Source organism: Chelonia mydas, chromosome 1, assembly GCF_015237465.2.
Source record: "Chelonia mydas isolate rCheMyd1 chromosome 1, rCheMyd1.pri.v2, whole genome shotgun sequence".
Taxonomy (NCBI): Eukaryota; Metazoa; Chordata; order Testudines; family Cheloniidae; genus Chelonia; species Chelonia mydas.
This window is the reverse complement of record NC_057849.1, coordinates 108,302,749-108,317,131: the sequence shown is the minus strand read 5'-3', so window position 1 is coordinate 108,317,131 and position 14,383 is coordinate 108,302,749. Positions and strand designations below refer to the sequence as shown.

At 40.8% G+C, this 14,383-nt stretch overlaps 1 protein-coding gene across 5 annotated transcripts in view; it reads left to right on the top strand.

The window, feature by feature from the left end:
- Window positions 1-14,383, top strand: part of TUBGCP3 (tubulin gamma complex associated protein 3) — a 118,254-nt gene that overhangs the window by 20,699 nt on the left and 83,172 nt on the right. For all 5 annotated transcript variants that reach the window (XM_007063897.4, XM_037897049.2, XM_043535650.1 and 2 more), the window contains exons 4-7: window positions 5,111-5,188; window positions 5,892-6,109; window positions 6,543-6,715; window positions 9,582-9,700. In XM_007063897.4, the coding sequence (XP_007063959.2) occupies window positions 5,111-5,188; window positions 5,892-6,109; window positions 6,543-6,715; window positions 9,582-9,700 (588 nt within the window). The remainder of the gene's footprint in view (window positions 1-5,110; window positions 5,189-5,891; window positions 6,110-6,542; window positions 6,716-9,581; window positions 9,701-14,383) is intronic.

Below are 14,383 nucleotides of genomic sequence, written 5' to 3'. Positions count from 1 at the left end.
ACAGTACTCAATTTTAAGAAGTCATTAAAGTTACACGTATGCTTTAGAAAAATAAGGCCCTAATCCTGAAAATACCAATGTTGTTGCTAAGTTTATCAGCTCACCTTTACTCCTTTTTCTCTTCCCCATGCATTCCACGTGTCTACAAGATATCTTTTCCAGCTTCTATAGTGATGGACAGTATCACCAGGTTGCAGTAGGCTCCATCATCAGCTCTTCCATTTCAGCAGCACTAACTTGCAGCTGTCCTCAGTCCTACTGTCAGCAGTCTTGCTACCTTGTTCTTTTAAGGTAGCTTTTATATGTGTAAAATACACACACTCTCTCATGCTTTGCTATTGATCTAATGTGGTATTATCATAGCTAGCATTTGGCAAGAGTAGTATGGACACACAGCATATGAGAACGACCAAAATTTAACCCATTATAACACACACAAGCAATACATACATTGCTTGAAGCAGAATAATAGATGATGTGAGCATAATTACAAGAATGTGACTATAACCTAGTTAAACTTTTAAGCTGGCTTTAACCTTCTGTCCCTCCCCCCCCCCCACCCCTGTATTGTTAGTTGACATCTACCAGAACAAGCCGATAACTGTTTCATAGGGCATTGTTTAGAACCTTTTCCCCTCCTCCCCATTTCCCTATAGCAGTCTCTCTTAAATGCCTGTCATTGTAGTGTCTAAGCGCTAGAGTGATTTATTTTTTCTGTTTTTGAAAAGTGCACACATTGTGATTTCTGAATGCTAATAGTAGCGTAAGGGGACTGTTGGTCCCTTGCTGAAACTTAGTGGGATTTATTTGGTTGTCCATCTCCCAGTTCCAAAAGAAAGGGGACGGGCCAATGAGAGATCAAGATCCTGAGACTGACAGGCCCCAGGGCCATGGGGAGAGGCCAACAGTCCAGGTTAACCTGATTGACAAGGCAGGTAGGCCAGTGAGGGAGTCAGGAGCCTGGGATCTCATCCTCCATGTGAGCTGGAGCTGCCTGAGCCAGAGTAGCATAGATCTAAAGGGAGAGCAGCAGCCTGAGCTGAGCTGGAGGCAGAGCAGAGGGGGCCAGAGAAGCAGCCCAGAAAGCAGAGCTGGGCTGGAGGCTGAGCAGCAGCATGGAACCAGAGCTGTGCTGGAGCTAGAGCAGCGCAGAGCAGCCACGGCTGAGCTACAGTGGGAATCTGCGGGCCCAGAGCTGGGGAGTGTATGCGTGCTGTGCCATAAATAACACCGGTGTTGAGTGCTGTGAGCAGCTGGGGTGAGCGAGGGCCCAGCGCAGGGACACATCACCAGACAAAGTCTTGCAGGTTGGACTTGGAGTGGGGTCGTGACCCTAATTGGAGGGAGGGCTGGCGTTGGGGAGAGAGTGAGAGCATGTGGCCGCCACCAGAGCATGTCTGACCCGTGGTATCACTACAGTGCAGCCAGGGCCTGGGAAGGAGGCCTGGGACATGTGAGGAATAGACTGTGAACTTTTCTTACGTTCCAGAGACTGCTGTTTGTGGTTTCCCTCTGCCCATAGGGTGGGATTACTTGTTTCCTTTAATCTTTCTGATTTTTTTTTCCTTATTTTTCTCAGTGTTTCTTGCTGTTTGATAAATTGTATTTGGTTTGAACTTAATGTAGTGCTCACTGGACCAGGGAAGTGGCTGGTGTGGAGGGAGTACCCTGAGGTGGGGACATCTTAGCCCCTGTCCTAAGTGACCATGATGAGACTGGGGGCATAGCCTCTCAGGAATCCTGGATCCAACATTATCAGGGTTACAAGGACTCTCCCTCACAGGAGAGGGAAAGGGAAGTCCTCAAGGTCAAGCAGGCGTCTGGGTAAAGGGAGTTGGAGCAAGGGACTCAGATCCTTTTGCTGTCTGATTCCACTGGGCTAGTGCAGAAGCCAGGAAAGTTCCCCACAATAGCAGGACCATTCCCCTGCTTACAGTAGCTACACAACTGATTCCACAGAAATATTTTTTTTGTGCTGTTAAGTGTAGTATTAGCCATGGAAATCCTTTCCCTCCACATTTATATGTTGGTGGTGATGGTGTGGATATGTGTTTAATGATTAACTTTTTTTGCAACAGTCTTAGAAACTATCTATTTCAAAAGTGTAGTAATTACTTTTCCTAGATTCCTTCAGTGTGTAACCTTTTAAAGTGAAAGCTGCTTAGTACTTGTGAATTCCATCTCCCTTCCCTGGGCTCACGAGGCCAGTTCATATGTATTTAGTGGGATATATCTAATCCAACAAGCTATATTTGTTGTTCATCAGTTGACATTAAGATTTATCACATCATGGTTAGCCCATACATCAAAATCTTATGTAATTCTTCTTCCTCCTGCTTCCCCTTTGTTAATGAGGTCTTTGCTGGTTCAGTTGTTTCCAGCAGGTAGAATTTGGATGCCCTGCCCAGTTTGCTGAATATCTGAACTAATCACAGAAAGGAGTCGTCATCTGACCTATGAGGACTTCTGACATACATTTTGTTTTTTACAGCACCTGGCACAGTGGTCGAAGTCCCTGACTAGGGCTTCTAGGTGCTATGATAATACAGGAAAGGGGTATATATCAGGGGTGGCCAAACTGTAGCTTGCGAGCCACATGTGGCTCTTTTACCATTCAAGTGCGGCTCGCAAACCCCCTCCACACTCCCCATTCTCCGCTACCAGACTGAGTCAGGGGGGAAGCTCAGGACTTCTGCTTTGCAGTGGGGTGGTGGGTAGGAGCTTCTCTCCAGTGGGGAGGAGGGTCTCGGGGGTCCAGCCCTGCGGGGCACACCTGCCAGGGTTTGGGGCTTCAGCAGGAGCAAGGCTGAAGCCCTGAGCCCTGGCTCTTGGCAGGTGTGCTTCGGCTCTTGAACTTCTGAAAATTGTTGTCTGTGGCTCGGAGGGCCAGTAAGTTTGGCCATTCCTGCTGTATATATAAATACTTATCTTTTAAAAAGGGGATCAAAGAGGACCCAAGGAATTTATAGGCCAGTTAGCCTAAATTCAGTACCTGTAAGTTGCTGGAACAAATTATTAAACAATCAATTTGTAAGCACCTAGAGGGTAACAAAATCTGACCTAAAAATACTATTACTGAAAAATTGCTTGCTTTTTCTCATTTTTACCATATAATTATAAAATAAATCACTGGAATATAAATATTGTACTTATATTTCAGTGCGTAGTATATAGAGCAGTATAAACAAGTCATTGTTTGTATGAAATTTTAGTTTGTACTGACTTCGCTAGGTCCTTCTGGGTGTCACCTGTTCCATCCTGTCCCCACTGGGGGCTCTATTGTGAGGGTGACCCCACTCCCCAGTTCCAGTTTGCTCCTGGCGGCTCGGGCCCCTGTGCTCCACTCCAAGAGGTCCCTTTTCCTACACTGCTTTAGAGCATCCTTTGAGCTGGCAGGTGCTGGTCAGGTGGGGAGTATGGGGGTGCTCAGAGGGTGGGCCAGCATGGGGATGCTGCAGCTTGGACTGGCAGGGTGGCACAGGGGCCAGAGATGCTGGAAGCCTGGGGTGAACTGGAACTGGGTAGTGGGACCGTCCTTACAGTGGCGCCCCCAGCGGCATAGTTGATGTCCAGTGGGCCAAGCGAAGGCCCCATGCGGCCAGATCTGGCCTGCCAGCCTCTAATTAAAGAAGACTGTTCTAGAAAGTGACCTTTAACAAAATTATCTAGGGATTCTTCATTATAAAATGTCTCAGAAGATGCAAGACAGAGTTAATGACCATAGAAATCTAGCAGTTGGACATACGGTCTCACTTGGATCATCTATCTCTGTGTATTCTACACAGAGAGGGATGTTGGAAACTGCTGACATATTTAATTTAATGAAAGTTAAGGGCCTTTCTATTGACTCTATTGAAGATATGGAAAAGGAAAGGTAGAAGTGCATGGAACACAATAGTCTCCATTTTCATGATTGTAACACTTCGGTTTTAGTCAAATTACTAGAGTTAAGTGCAAAACCTAAATTGTAAAGATTTCTTACATACAGTTGAATTTCCTGATTTGGTAAGGTTGCACTGGTACAGAATTTAGACAAATGAAATTTAGAAGGGAAAAAAATCACTTTTTTGGAAAATTCTATGGAATCTCATTCTCCTCAGCTCTGCAACTGATTCCCCATGAAGTGATACATCATCAACTCATTTGAAAGTGGTCAGCTACCATATTCCCTTATATTTGTGAATTAGTGGTGTAGAATAGAGTATATGGTTCCAAGTGTATTAATGTGCAGCGAAAACAAGGACATCTTTATACAGTTGTCTTTATTACTCCTTACAAGGTGACATTGGAATTCATCTAACACGGATGTACCATTAAGTTATCTCCTGCAGGTCACTTTCCTATTGAGATTTAAAGGGTTGATAATGCTGTGTTTCAAGATAGGAAAAGTGGAGCTGTGTAGGCTGCTTTCTCTTGGTTTTTGTTTTGGGACAGTCCACAGTTGAGTACAGCTATGTGATCTCTGTGCCTCTGACTTCATAAATAGTTTAGTAGTTTCCTTTGTCTCTGTGTTCTTTATGGAGATTATAGAAATCCCAGGTTAGATCCCTCTTATTCTGGAGCCTCCCTGAAGGGGGAGCAGCAGAGAAAGGGCAGCTATTTGTTAGATTTCTCAGAGGTTGGGATTGGGTCTTCCACCTCACTTCTATTGTAGAAAGTAGGGGTTAATCCAAGATGCTGATTTAGATCAAAGAGAAACTGATGTATGGCGTACATGAAGCAGTATGTAAACTTCCTTTATAGTTAGCTATGAATTTTAAAATTTGGTGTGCTGATTAGTTGACCTCTTTCAGTGCATGTGAGAATTTATGACACAAGAAAGTTGAATGCTGGAGGAAGTTTTCTTTATAGAACTGACATATAAACTCCAGTGTCTCTACCTTGAGAACATGACTTCAGACATCCTCCCTGTGTATATTTAAATTATGTTTTTGTGTAGTTTTGGTTTGTTAAAGTTTTAGCCTGCTCTTTACAACTACAACATAGAAATGAGTTGCTTATGATCTAGGTTGTGAGGTAGGGGTAAAAATGCAATAAACTCTGGCAATAATTGTGGAGCACTGTCTGTTTTTAACTGGACATTATCTAATACATGCCTATTTCTGAATAGGGTGTCCTGAAAAACAAATGGTCAATACTCTACCTCCTGCTCAGCCTTAGTGAAGACCCACGTAAGCAGTCTAACAAGGTAGGTAAGGGGTTCTTTGTTTCTTCAATAAATATTTAAAATTCAGTACAAATCCCAAATGGGAATGTTAAGAGATGTTAATATGCAGACTAAAACAAATATCTTCAAAAAGGAATGTATCCACAAAGTCCTTGGAAAGGCTGGAAGCAAGAAATTTTTAATTATAAGGATGCTTTTAAAAATGTATTTTGTGTAAATATTCTAACAATGAGAATTAAAGAAGCTATTCTCTTTAAGCATAAAACTGAATAATTAATTAAACATGCAAGGCAGTCATTATCTGGAACACTTTGGATAGATTTAACTTAGGTCAAGTCCATACTGAACGTTTGTGTTTGTCTTTGCTGGTACAGCAATTTTGGTTGGGGGTGTGGTGTTTTGGCAACACTTTGCTAGGAGCAAATGTCCTAGTGTAGTTGCAGTTATACTGGCAAAAATGTGCTTTTGCTGGGATGGTATATACCAGTTTGGCAAGTGAAATGAACAATGCTGCCAAATGCATTCTTTGGCTGGTATAAGCTGCCTCTTCATTAAGAGGGTTTTGTCGATACAGCTATACCAGCAAACCTTTTCTAGTATATACCTGACTTTAATTTACTATTAGGAAAGGCAATAGCCATTCAGACACACGGTTGGAGAAAAAATATTTTAGCTACTGATGTGATTGATTAAAGTAACTCTCAATTTGTGTTTTGTCTTTAAGGTGTCAAGTTATGCCACATTGTTTGCTCAAGCATTGCCGCGAGATGCTCACTCAACCCCTTACTACTATGCCAGGCCTCAAAGCCTTCCATTGAATTACCAGGACCGCAATGCTCAGTCTGCCCAGAGTGTGGGCAGTATGGCGAGCAGTGGGATCAGCAGCATAAGCATGTATGCCCTGAATGGGCCAACGCCAACTCCACAGTCCCTCCTTCCAGGGTAATTTAAATCTTGCCTATAGTGAAGACTTCGATAAATATTTTTAATATTACTTAGCATTTTTATCCAGTGATTTCAAATTTCTTACAGTGATAAGCACGTTCTGTATGGGTATCCACATACATTTTCACAGCAGCAAACCTCAAAATATTGTTATGGGTTTAAGTATGTTTACCGACCACATGTTACAGAAGGCTGAATGAAGGAATAGAGAGGATATATGGTTAACTTGTTCACAATTCCTGTTAGTGAATATCTTCATGTCACTCTTTTGCATTACTCTGTTTCAACTTGGTGCCTGTGAAGTTTACGTGCCTTGCAGTCTTGGATGCTGAAGTCCTCGGTTTATCTGCAGAACAGCTATGATAGAGGCAGCAGTTGTGCAGACTTCATACACTGTCCTGTTAACATTGTTTTCTTCCTGTCTTTTTAGACAATCCTATCAAGCTCCAGGGGTGGGAGATTGCCTTCGTCAACAGCTGGGTTCACGTCTTGCATGGGCTCTAACTGCTGGCCAGCCTTCGTTACAAAGCTCTACCTCAAAAGGCCTTCCAAACACTGTGTCTCGCAATGTGCCAAGGTCAAGGCGAGAAGGGGAGACAAGTGGTGAGCAAGATGCTTTTTGCTAAAGTTTTTTTTTTCTGCAACTTTTTTGTTTTCTTGTTTTGTTGTGACTATTCTATACTCTTCCTGGGAATAGCTTCTGTTCCATTGCTTGTTACTATATGTGAAGAACTTTCCCATAAGGGCAGATTTGAAGGTAGGAAGACAGCACATATACAAAAGAGCAGTGTATTTGGCCATTAACTTTTCTGTGTTCCTCTGTTCCTATTGTGGGGTGGAAAAAAATGGTTTGAGTACACATTCTCCCCATTCAAAATTCGTCTTTTCTTTGATATTGCAAGTATCACAGACCCAATCCATTGCTGTGGACAGCAGGACCAAGTAGCAGAGCAGATGGATTGTGAATGAATATGCTCTTAAAAGCTGCCGTGTCTATAATGATAACCAAAAGCCTCAGGGGAAATGGATAACAAGGAGGACAAAACCCCAAAACATAAAGAACTATTTATATTCACATATATAAGACTGAATAGACTTTGAAGGAGCCACTCTTGGTTTTACATTAACTGAAGAAAGCATTTGGCCAATTTAAGTAGCTAACTCAACTGTGGAGGAGCTGTTGAGGAAAGTTAATCTTCCATCTACTTGTATTCAGAAACCTCTCTCATTCTTGTATTAACAAGATCAATGTTGAACAGTGACTAAAAAGAGACAAGGTGCCTCACAATGCCATTTTTTTTCAACTGCTTCCTGAATAAATGTGGTCAGTTAGCAAATAAAAGATCTCCTAGCTGCCAACCCTGCGAAATGTATCCTGGATTTGAAAATCAAGCTGAGTTATTCCAGTTGTGTATTGTTGTTAGGAAAAAAAAATAGACCAAATGGAGTGTACATTTGTAACTGAAGAGAGAATTTGGCCTTGCAATTAGAATCTGATTAACAATACTGTGAATGCACAAGAGGAAATATATAATTTAGCCCAGTCTCTTATGGTCATGCTAGCTTTTCAATGCTAATACGGTTAAAAAGTAGTAAAAACTTATTTTTCTCAGTGTACCAGCAAGTAGGACTCTTAATTTATACAAGGAACAAATTATATTAAGTGTACATGAAGTGTCAGTCACTTTTTGGAGTAAAACCACATTCCAAATATAAGAACAGGCAGCTATTGAAATTTACAAAACATACAGATAATTATAGAGCTCTGTAAATAGGCTGATTACTGTTAATTGGCATTCTCTGATATTGCCTCTGCAAGTGCGTAGTTCAGGAGTTGTGAACCTGTTCTAGAGCTGTCTAACAGTTGAAATGCTAGATGTAAGAGTGCACCCCCGTTTTAGCTGAAACTATAAAAGGATCCCCCACCACACTGTCATATGCCCTCAGTTCCTCTCTCCTTCCTCCAGACTATTGACTTTCTGAAGAAGGGAGAAAGGAAGAGAAAGTTCATACGGATCTGCAGATACAGTGACTTTGGAGAACCTTTTATTTTCTCTGTTGTGAAATAAACTTGTTCAGGTAATACTTTTCAGCTATGTTTGAGAATTTGTACCCTCTTAGCTGATGGGAGTGTTTTTAAAGCATAACATAGACTAGCTTTATTTGTCTGTGAGGTGTTCAGAAAACCTTGCTACACTTAAATAAGTCTTATAGCACAGGTTCTGGATGTTGATATGAAGCCAGCCTCTCTTGGCTTCTTGGCTTCTGTAGATTGTATCCTTAGATGACCCAGCTGGCTTCCTTAGCCTAAACCAGGCACACCTGTGTCTTATTACAAAAATTGGAGGAGATGGTAAAGGAACTCATTGGGGTTCCCAAATTAGGACAGCTCTCTTGCCAATTCCAGAAGAGGCAGCATCCTATTAAGACAGAATCTGTAGATGATACTGAGAACATCATCAAGACTGAAATGGCTTAGTTCTTAGCCTCAAATAGGGTCACAAAAGTACAGGATACAGTAAGACCCAGCAAATGAAGACAAACTGCTCACTATCTTGAATTGCCTTCTGTAAATTGATAACTAGCCTGAGGCACAGAAGCAGTCTGGACTTCAATCAGAGCTGTGAACTAGAGGGCAAATTGGATGCTCCAGCACCTTAAGCTCTACTGAATCAAGAGCTAGATCTTTTTATAGGAGCATAACTTAAATTTTTCTCTGCATTTACTTTACCTGGGATTTAAAGGCTGTAAAATGAAAAAGTTTGAGTGATCTCCCAGCACCCAACACTGGAGTAATTTTTAAATATGAGAAAAATATCCTGATTTCACAAGAAACATTTTTTTAATAAGCAGATCTCCTTCATGGATGAGCTGTATTGTCTCCAAAGGAGACTATTAAAAAATTAACTCTGAAACAACAAACAAGTTTCAACTGTGCTGTCAAGAAAGGACAAGGAATTATTCAGGGCTACTTTCACTTATGGTAAGATCAAAACGGAGTTGACCTTAAAGGCTGTCTGTTCCTTTCATAGTCTCTGGAATGTTGTGCTAAGTTTAGAGCGCACACATCTGGTGGCTGAACTGCTTTGGTATGTTTTCAGGTATAGGCATATGGCTTTCTTTGTGCCTCATCAGGACAATTTCACCATTGAAAACTTAAAATAAATGGAAGGTAGTCTTTTTGTTTTTCAATTCAACTTCTACGTAACTTTTAAAAAGAATAATCTAAGTATCCTTACAAATCTAACAAATTTATTAGAGCATAAGCTTTCGTGAGCTACAGCTCACTTCCTCAGTATGCATCCGATGAAGTGAGCCGTAGCTCACGAAAGCTTATGCTCTAATAAATTTGTTAGTCTCTAAGGTGCCACAAGTACTCCTTTTTCTTTTTACGGATACAGACTAACACGGCTGCTACTCTGAAACCTTACAAATCTAAACAGTCTTAACCAATGTTCTCTTTTTTTAGGCAATGTTGAAATAACTGAAGCAAACCTTGTAAGAGACATTTTGTACGTCTTCCAGGGAATAGATGGCAAAAACATCAAAATGTGTAATTCTGAAAACTGCTATAAAGTAGAAGGAAAGGTACTGTACAGTTGCTATCACTTTATTTATGAATGGAATCAGAACAGGCAGGAAAGCTTAGGGGAGAGGGATACCATTGGAATGTACAATATTTATATACACTTTATGTACAATTTAATTTTTAAGAAAACCCAACTTATCAGCAATACCCAACAGCCTCTAAACTTATCCACTATCTGTTGGTCAAACCATCTTCAAGGCCACTTCTTGTGTACTGCCTGCAAAAAGATGGGGGAGGAGAGTGGCTTTACAAACTAGTTCAGAGAGGGCATTGTATGCATAAAGGAGCAGTGTAGAATAAAGGATGGAGATGATCCCATCAAAGTGGATGAGGCTAGTATTGTTGGATGTTAGGTGTGTTAAGAGGTGGGGTGGATAATTGGGAAGGTGCAGACCTGTGAAGGGCCATGAGAGTAAGTACAAGCAATTGTTTATGATGGATAAAGAGGAACTTATGACAGTTTGCAGGGCTCCCTCTAACAAGAGGGAGTCTTGCCTATAGTGGCTGGGTGTTAGCTTCCTAACATCTCTATCCTTTCGGCCATGGAAGCACTCTCCTCTGGGCTATGCCAGCCCTGTCATTGCCCTGCAGGTTAACAAGAAGTGCCTCTAAGTCCTTGAGTCTTCTTTAAGCATTCCCCTGTGATATCCAGCCCCTGACACTTGGTACTCACAGAAATCCCAGAGCCTTCTGCTCTCAAAGGAGCAGTGCACCCCAGTTTACCATTTTTACCTTAAATCACCACTCATGTATAACACACAGTACAGGAACCAGGATCCAATCTTTCCTGCAACAACCCTGCTCAACAAGATGTCTCCTCAGTGAATGGAATCAGAGTGTCTTTCTGCACCCTGTGATATACTGAATCAGTCTTTTGTCTTTATTAACAAACAGGGAGATCCCCTGTCTGTTAAGTTTCCTTTTTACCTCCAACAGGTTTTGATGGTTCTCTCATGGTTTTCCATTGACCTTTCTGGGCTGTTGCAACAGTGGACAGTTGAGCAGTACATTACTTAATTGGTTAGCCGGTGAGAGGTGACAACTTCCTCCTGCTTCAATGCGCTAGCACTGAGCCTTATGGTTTCCTGGTGACTTATTTTAACTCCAAGACCATAAAGGATATAATTTTCAATATAGTTATGTTATTCCTTAAATATTAACTATACACACATCTTGCAATGATTGAGTATTGGTAAGTTACAGTAGAGACCTCACAGGATATCCCTCTTGGATAAATGCCATGAAAGTTTTGTGTATTAGGTGTAGTGAGTTTGTCTGGTCTGAGACGGTTGCTTGTAAAGAACAGTAAATCCTTTGCCTGTTGGTACCAATGGGTCTCTGTGTCACAGAGCTAATGGAGGAATTTGAAGGGGAGTGTGAGAGATACATGTTGAGAAGAATAAGCAAGGAACGTTATCTAAGCTGTAGAATTTTTGTTTGTCTGGGAAAGGGCAATGTGGGTGTTTGCAGGCTACAGTAATTATTGCAGATAAGCATGTAGCAGTTCTCCAGAAAGGGCCATATTTTGGAGTTTGGAGGGATGTACCCACCCTACACACACCCACATCATTATATAATTTAAAATCTTATTATATATACATTTAGATGAGGTATGATGTGGAGCAGTAAAGTGATGCTGTAAGCCTGTAGGCAGGGTGAAACAAAGTGAGTGTCATTTTTTGCACAGTACCAGAAACACTGCAGTATGACTACAAGTTTTACTGTTTACGTTAATTTCAACACCTTAAGGTGGTATTTATTGGTTAAAGCTATCAAATGACAATGTATTAAAATATTTTTATTAGTTTTGCATGGACAAGTATTTTTTTTCCAGAAATGATAAAGCAAAAATGCATGTAGCAAAAATGGCGAATATCCACATTTTGCAATATGCTACCATGAAATGTTTTCACATCACATATTCTTAATTGTCAAAGTATCTACCAAGCGATTATAATAGTTTTGTATATTTTCAGTTGAAACTTGCTGACCAGATCAGTTTCCCGTAGTTTGTACTATATAATGTACTACATAGTTTGTACTACATAATGGAGAAGCATTACATTAGGAATTCATGTACATTTACGTGTACATGTAAATGCACATGAATTCCTAATGTAATGCTTCTCCATTTGTAAACCGTTGTACATACAATGTAGCATCTAGTGTGCCTGACAGATGGCTTTAATTGGTCATTGCCTGTGCATGCAGTACTAGCCTTTGATATAATTCTGAAAACTAGGTTTTTAATCCAGTGACACTTATGCACAGATCAGTATTAATTTAGAGATGACAATACACAGCTTCATATTGGACTTCAGTCAAAGTGCTCACCAAACAAAAATGGCCATTTTGATACTAACAGATCTAGTTTATATCTAATTTAGCATATATTTGTATACTTGTACAAAATGAAAACTGGTGGTCGTAATGCTAACAATATCCTTTGGGAATTTTACCTCTACAAGGATGTTACAGTGTATGAAGATATGGCGAATGCAAGGCTCTTAAAGCTTACATCAAATAGAAAAAGACTCTCCACAAACTTTGAAAAATGTTATTTGTCAAGAAAATCAAAAGAATGTAAAATTGTCAAAATCCACCAGTGCTGTACAGAATTCTTGGTGCTGGCAGCAGAAGCCAGGAGAGATGAATTCTGTTGGCAGCTACTGGATGAGTTTTCTAGTTTAGATGATGTGCTACCTATACGCCTTCATAGGGTTTGCTTTCAGAAATACATAAGCAAGTAGAATTTTTGGTACATGTCAGAGTTGTACTGAACCCAGGAAAGAAAATAGACTCTGAATCCGATCAGAGAGCATCATATTCGTCTGCTTCGATAGCCACCAGAGCAAGCACACCCTCCAGCATTTGCTCCTGTTGCATTGTTGGCCTGAGGCAAAGCACACAATATGGACAAGAAACATCATAAAATAGAAATATATGAGAGAGCAACCAAACTAAGGGAGGCATCACTTCGAAGAGGAGATGACGTTTCATGGAATATCTATGTAAGACTTGATTGCTAAGGATGCAGTTTATCACTCAACATGCCTTTTTCTTCCTACTTGAGTAAAATGAATCTTAAAGGAAAGCCATCTAGTTATACTGCAACAATAATCACCTTATGACATTGCATTTTATCAGCTGATTGAAGGGATAGACAACGATCTTATCTACAGCAAGAAGGCTCTTCTCCTTTCCAAGCTCCTACAAAGATATAAATCCCTATTTCTCTTAGATGTAGATCCTGCAAGCTATTTCAGTAGCAAATTACAGGCAAGATTAGAAAAATGCAACTTCTGAAACTTCATGCCATGAATAGCATGGACAAAACAAGTCTATCATTATTCTGTCCAGATCAATAACACTAGCTGACTTTAGTCAAGCTGCTAGTAATCTGAAACAGGAACTTAAGTCATTGAGATCGTTTGTAGATGTTCTTCTGGCGAGTGAGCCTGATGAACAGCTTTTAAATGAACAGGTAGCTTTGTATAATGCCATTTCAATCCTTGTGTCTGAAATAGCCAAAATGAATGCCTCAGAATATTATTCAAAGCTAGGTCATTGTAGTTGTCAGAGGTCATCTGCTTTTGTGCCCCAGTTGGAACAGGAGTCTCTCTCTTTTGGTTGGTTGGTTGAGACACATAATTCAGCCAACAGTTCCGAAGACATTCAAAGAAGATGCCTCTTAGTTGCGGAGTGCATAGTATTTAACAGATTATCATCTCCTTCATGGATGAGATTTTGATAGACATCAGCGTAGAGGCCATTGATGGAAAGAATACTTTCCAATGAAAGGCTAGAGTGGTATTTCAAGAACAGGCTGCAGATAGTCCAGCATGACAAGAAATATCACTGAAGTGTTGGAGAGAAAAGTCACTTACTCTCTCCAGGCAATGAGTCTCTTGTGCAGTGTGCAGCATTTGAAAAACCTAGAACATGTCCAGAACTGTCTCACCGTGGATAAAGTACTTGAGAAAATAAACTCTTGTCACCTACAAGTGACTGCTGTTTGAGATCTCTTCTGTTGTCTTTTATGACTGCTGAGGTTGACATTGTTCATGCTCAGGTGATTCCAATCTGGACTGATTTCAGCCATAAGCTTGCAACTAAGTGCACCTACACAAAAGTTGCATGTGCACTTACTGTGGATGCCAGACCAGCTGATATGTACAAAGTCCTTTAGAATGCGGAAATGTAAGACAATCTCATCAGCTCTGCAACAGCAGCATGCCATTCAGACCATGAAGCAGCAGCCATATGCTGTTGCTCAACAAGTGAAATGGGCTCTCCCAAATGAGCTTGGTACCAATGTGATTTGCCTGAGTAGTTTTTCACAGCCTGTGCTTTTTTTATTGCATTTTTGGGGAGATGCAGGACTGCTTGTTTCTGATGTGTATGCGGCTTGTACTGCAAATCAAATGCTTGCTGGTAAGCAATTCAACCATGCTTTTATATCGGCTGACTTTAGCATTTGAGGACCTGAGTGCTCTGAAATGTTGTTCACTTTTTAAATGGTGTGACTGCAGAGGAGTTACTCCTGTATTTCTAGCATTTTGTCTGGCAAATGTTGGCTGACCACTCACAAGGTGTGCTGAGTCTGAAGGCATTGAGTCCTCCTTACAACATGTCATTAAAGAGATTGATGATGCTGTAATTCAGCATATGCTACTTCTACT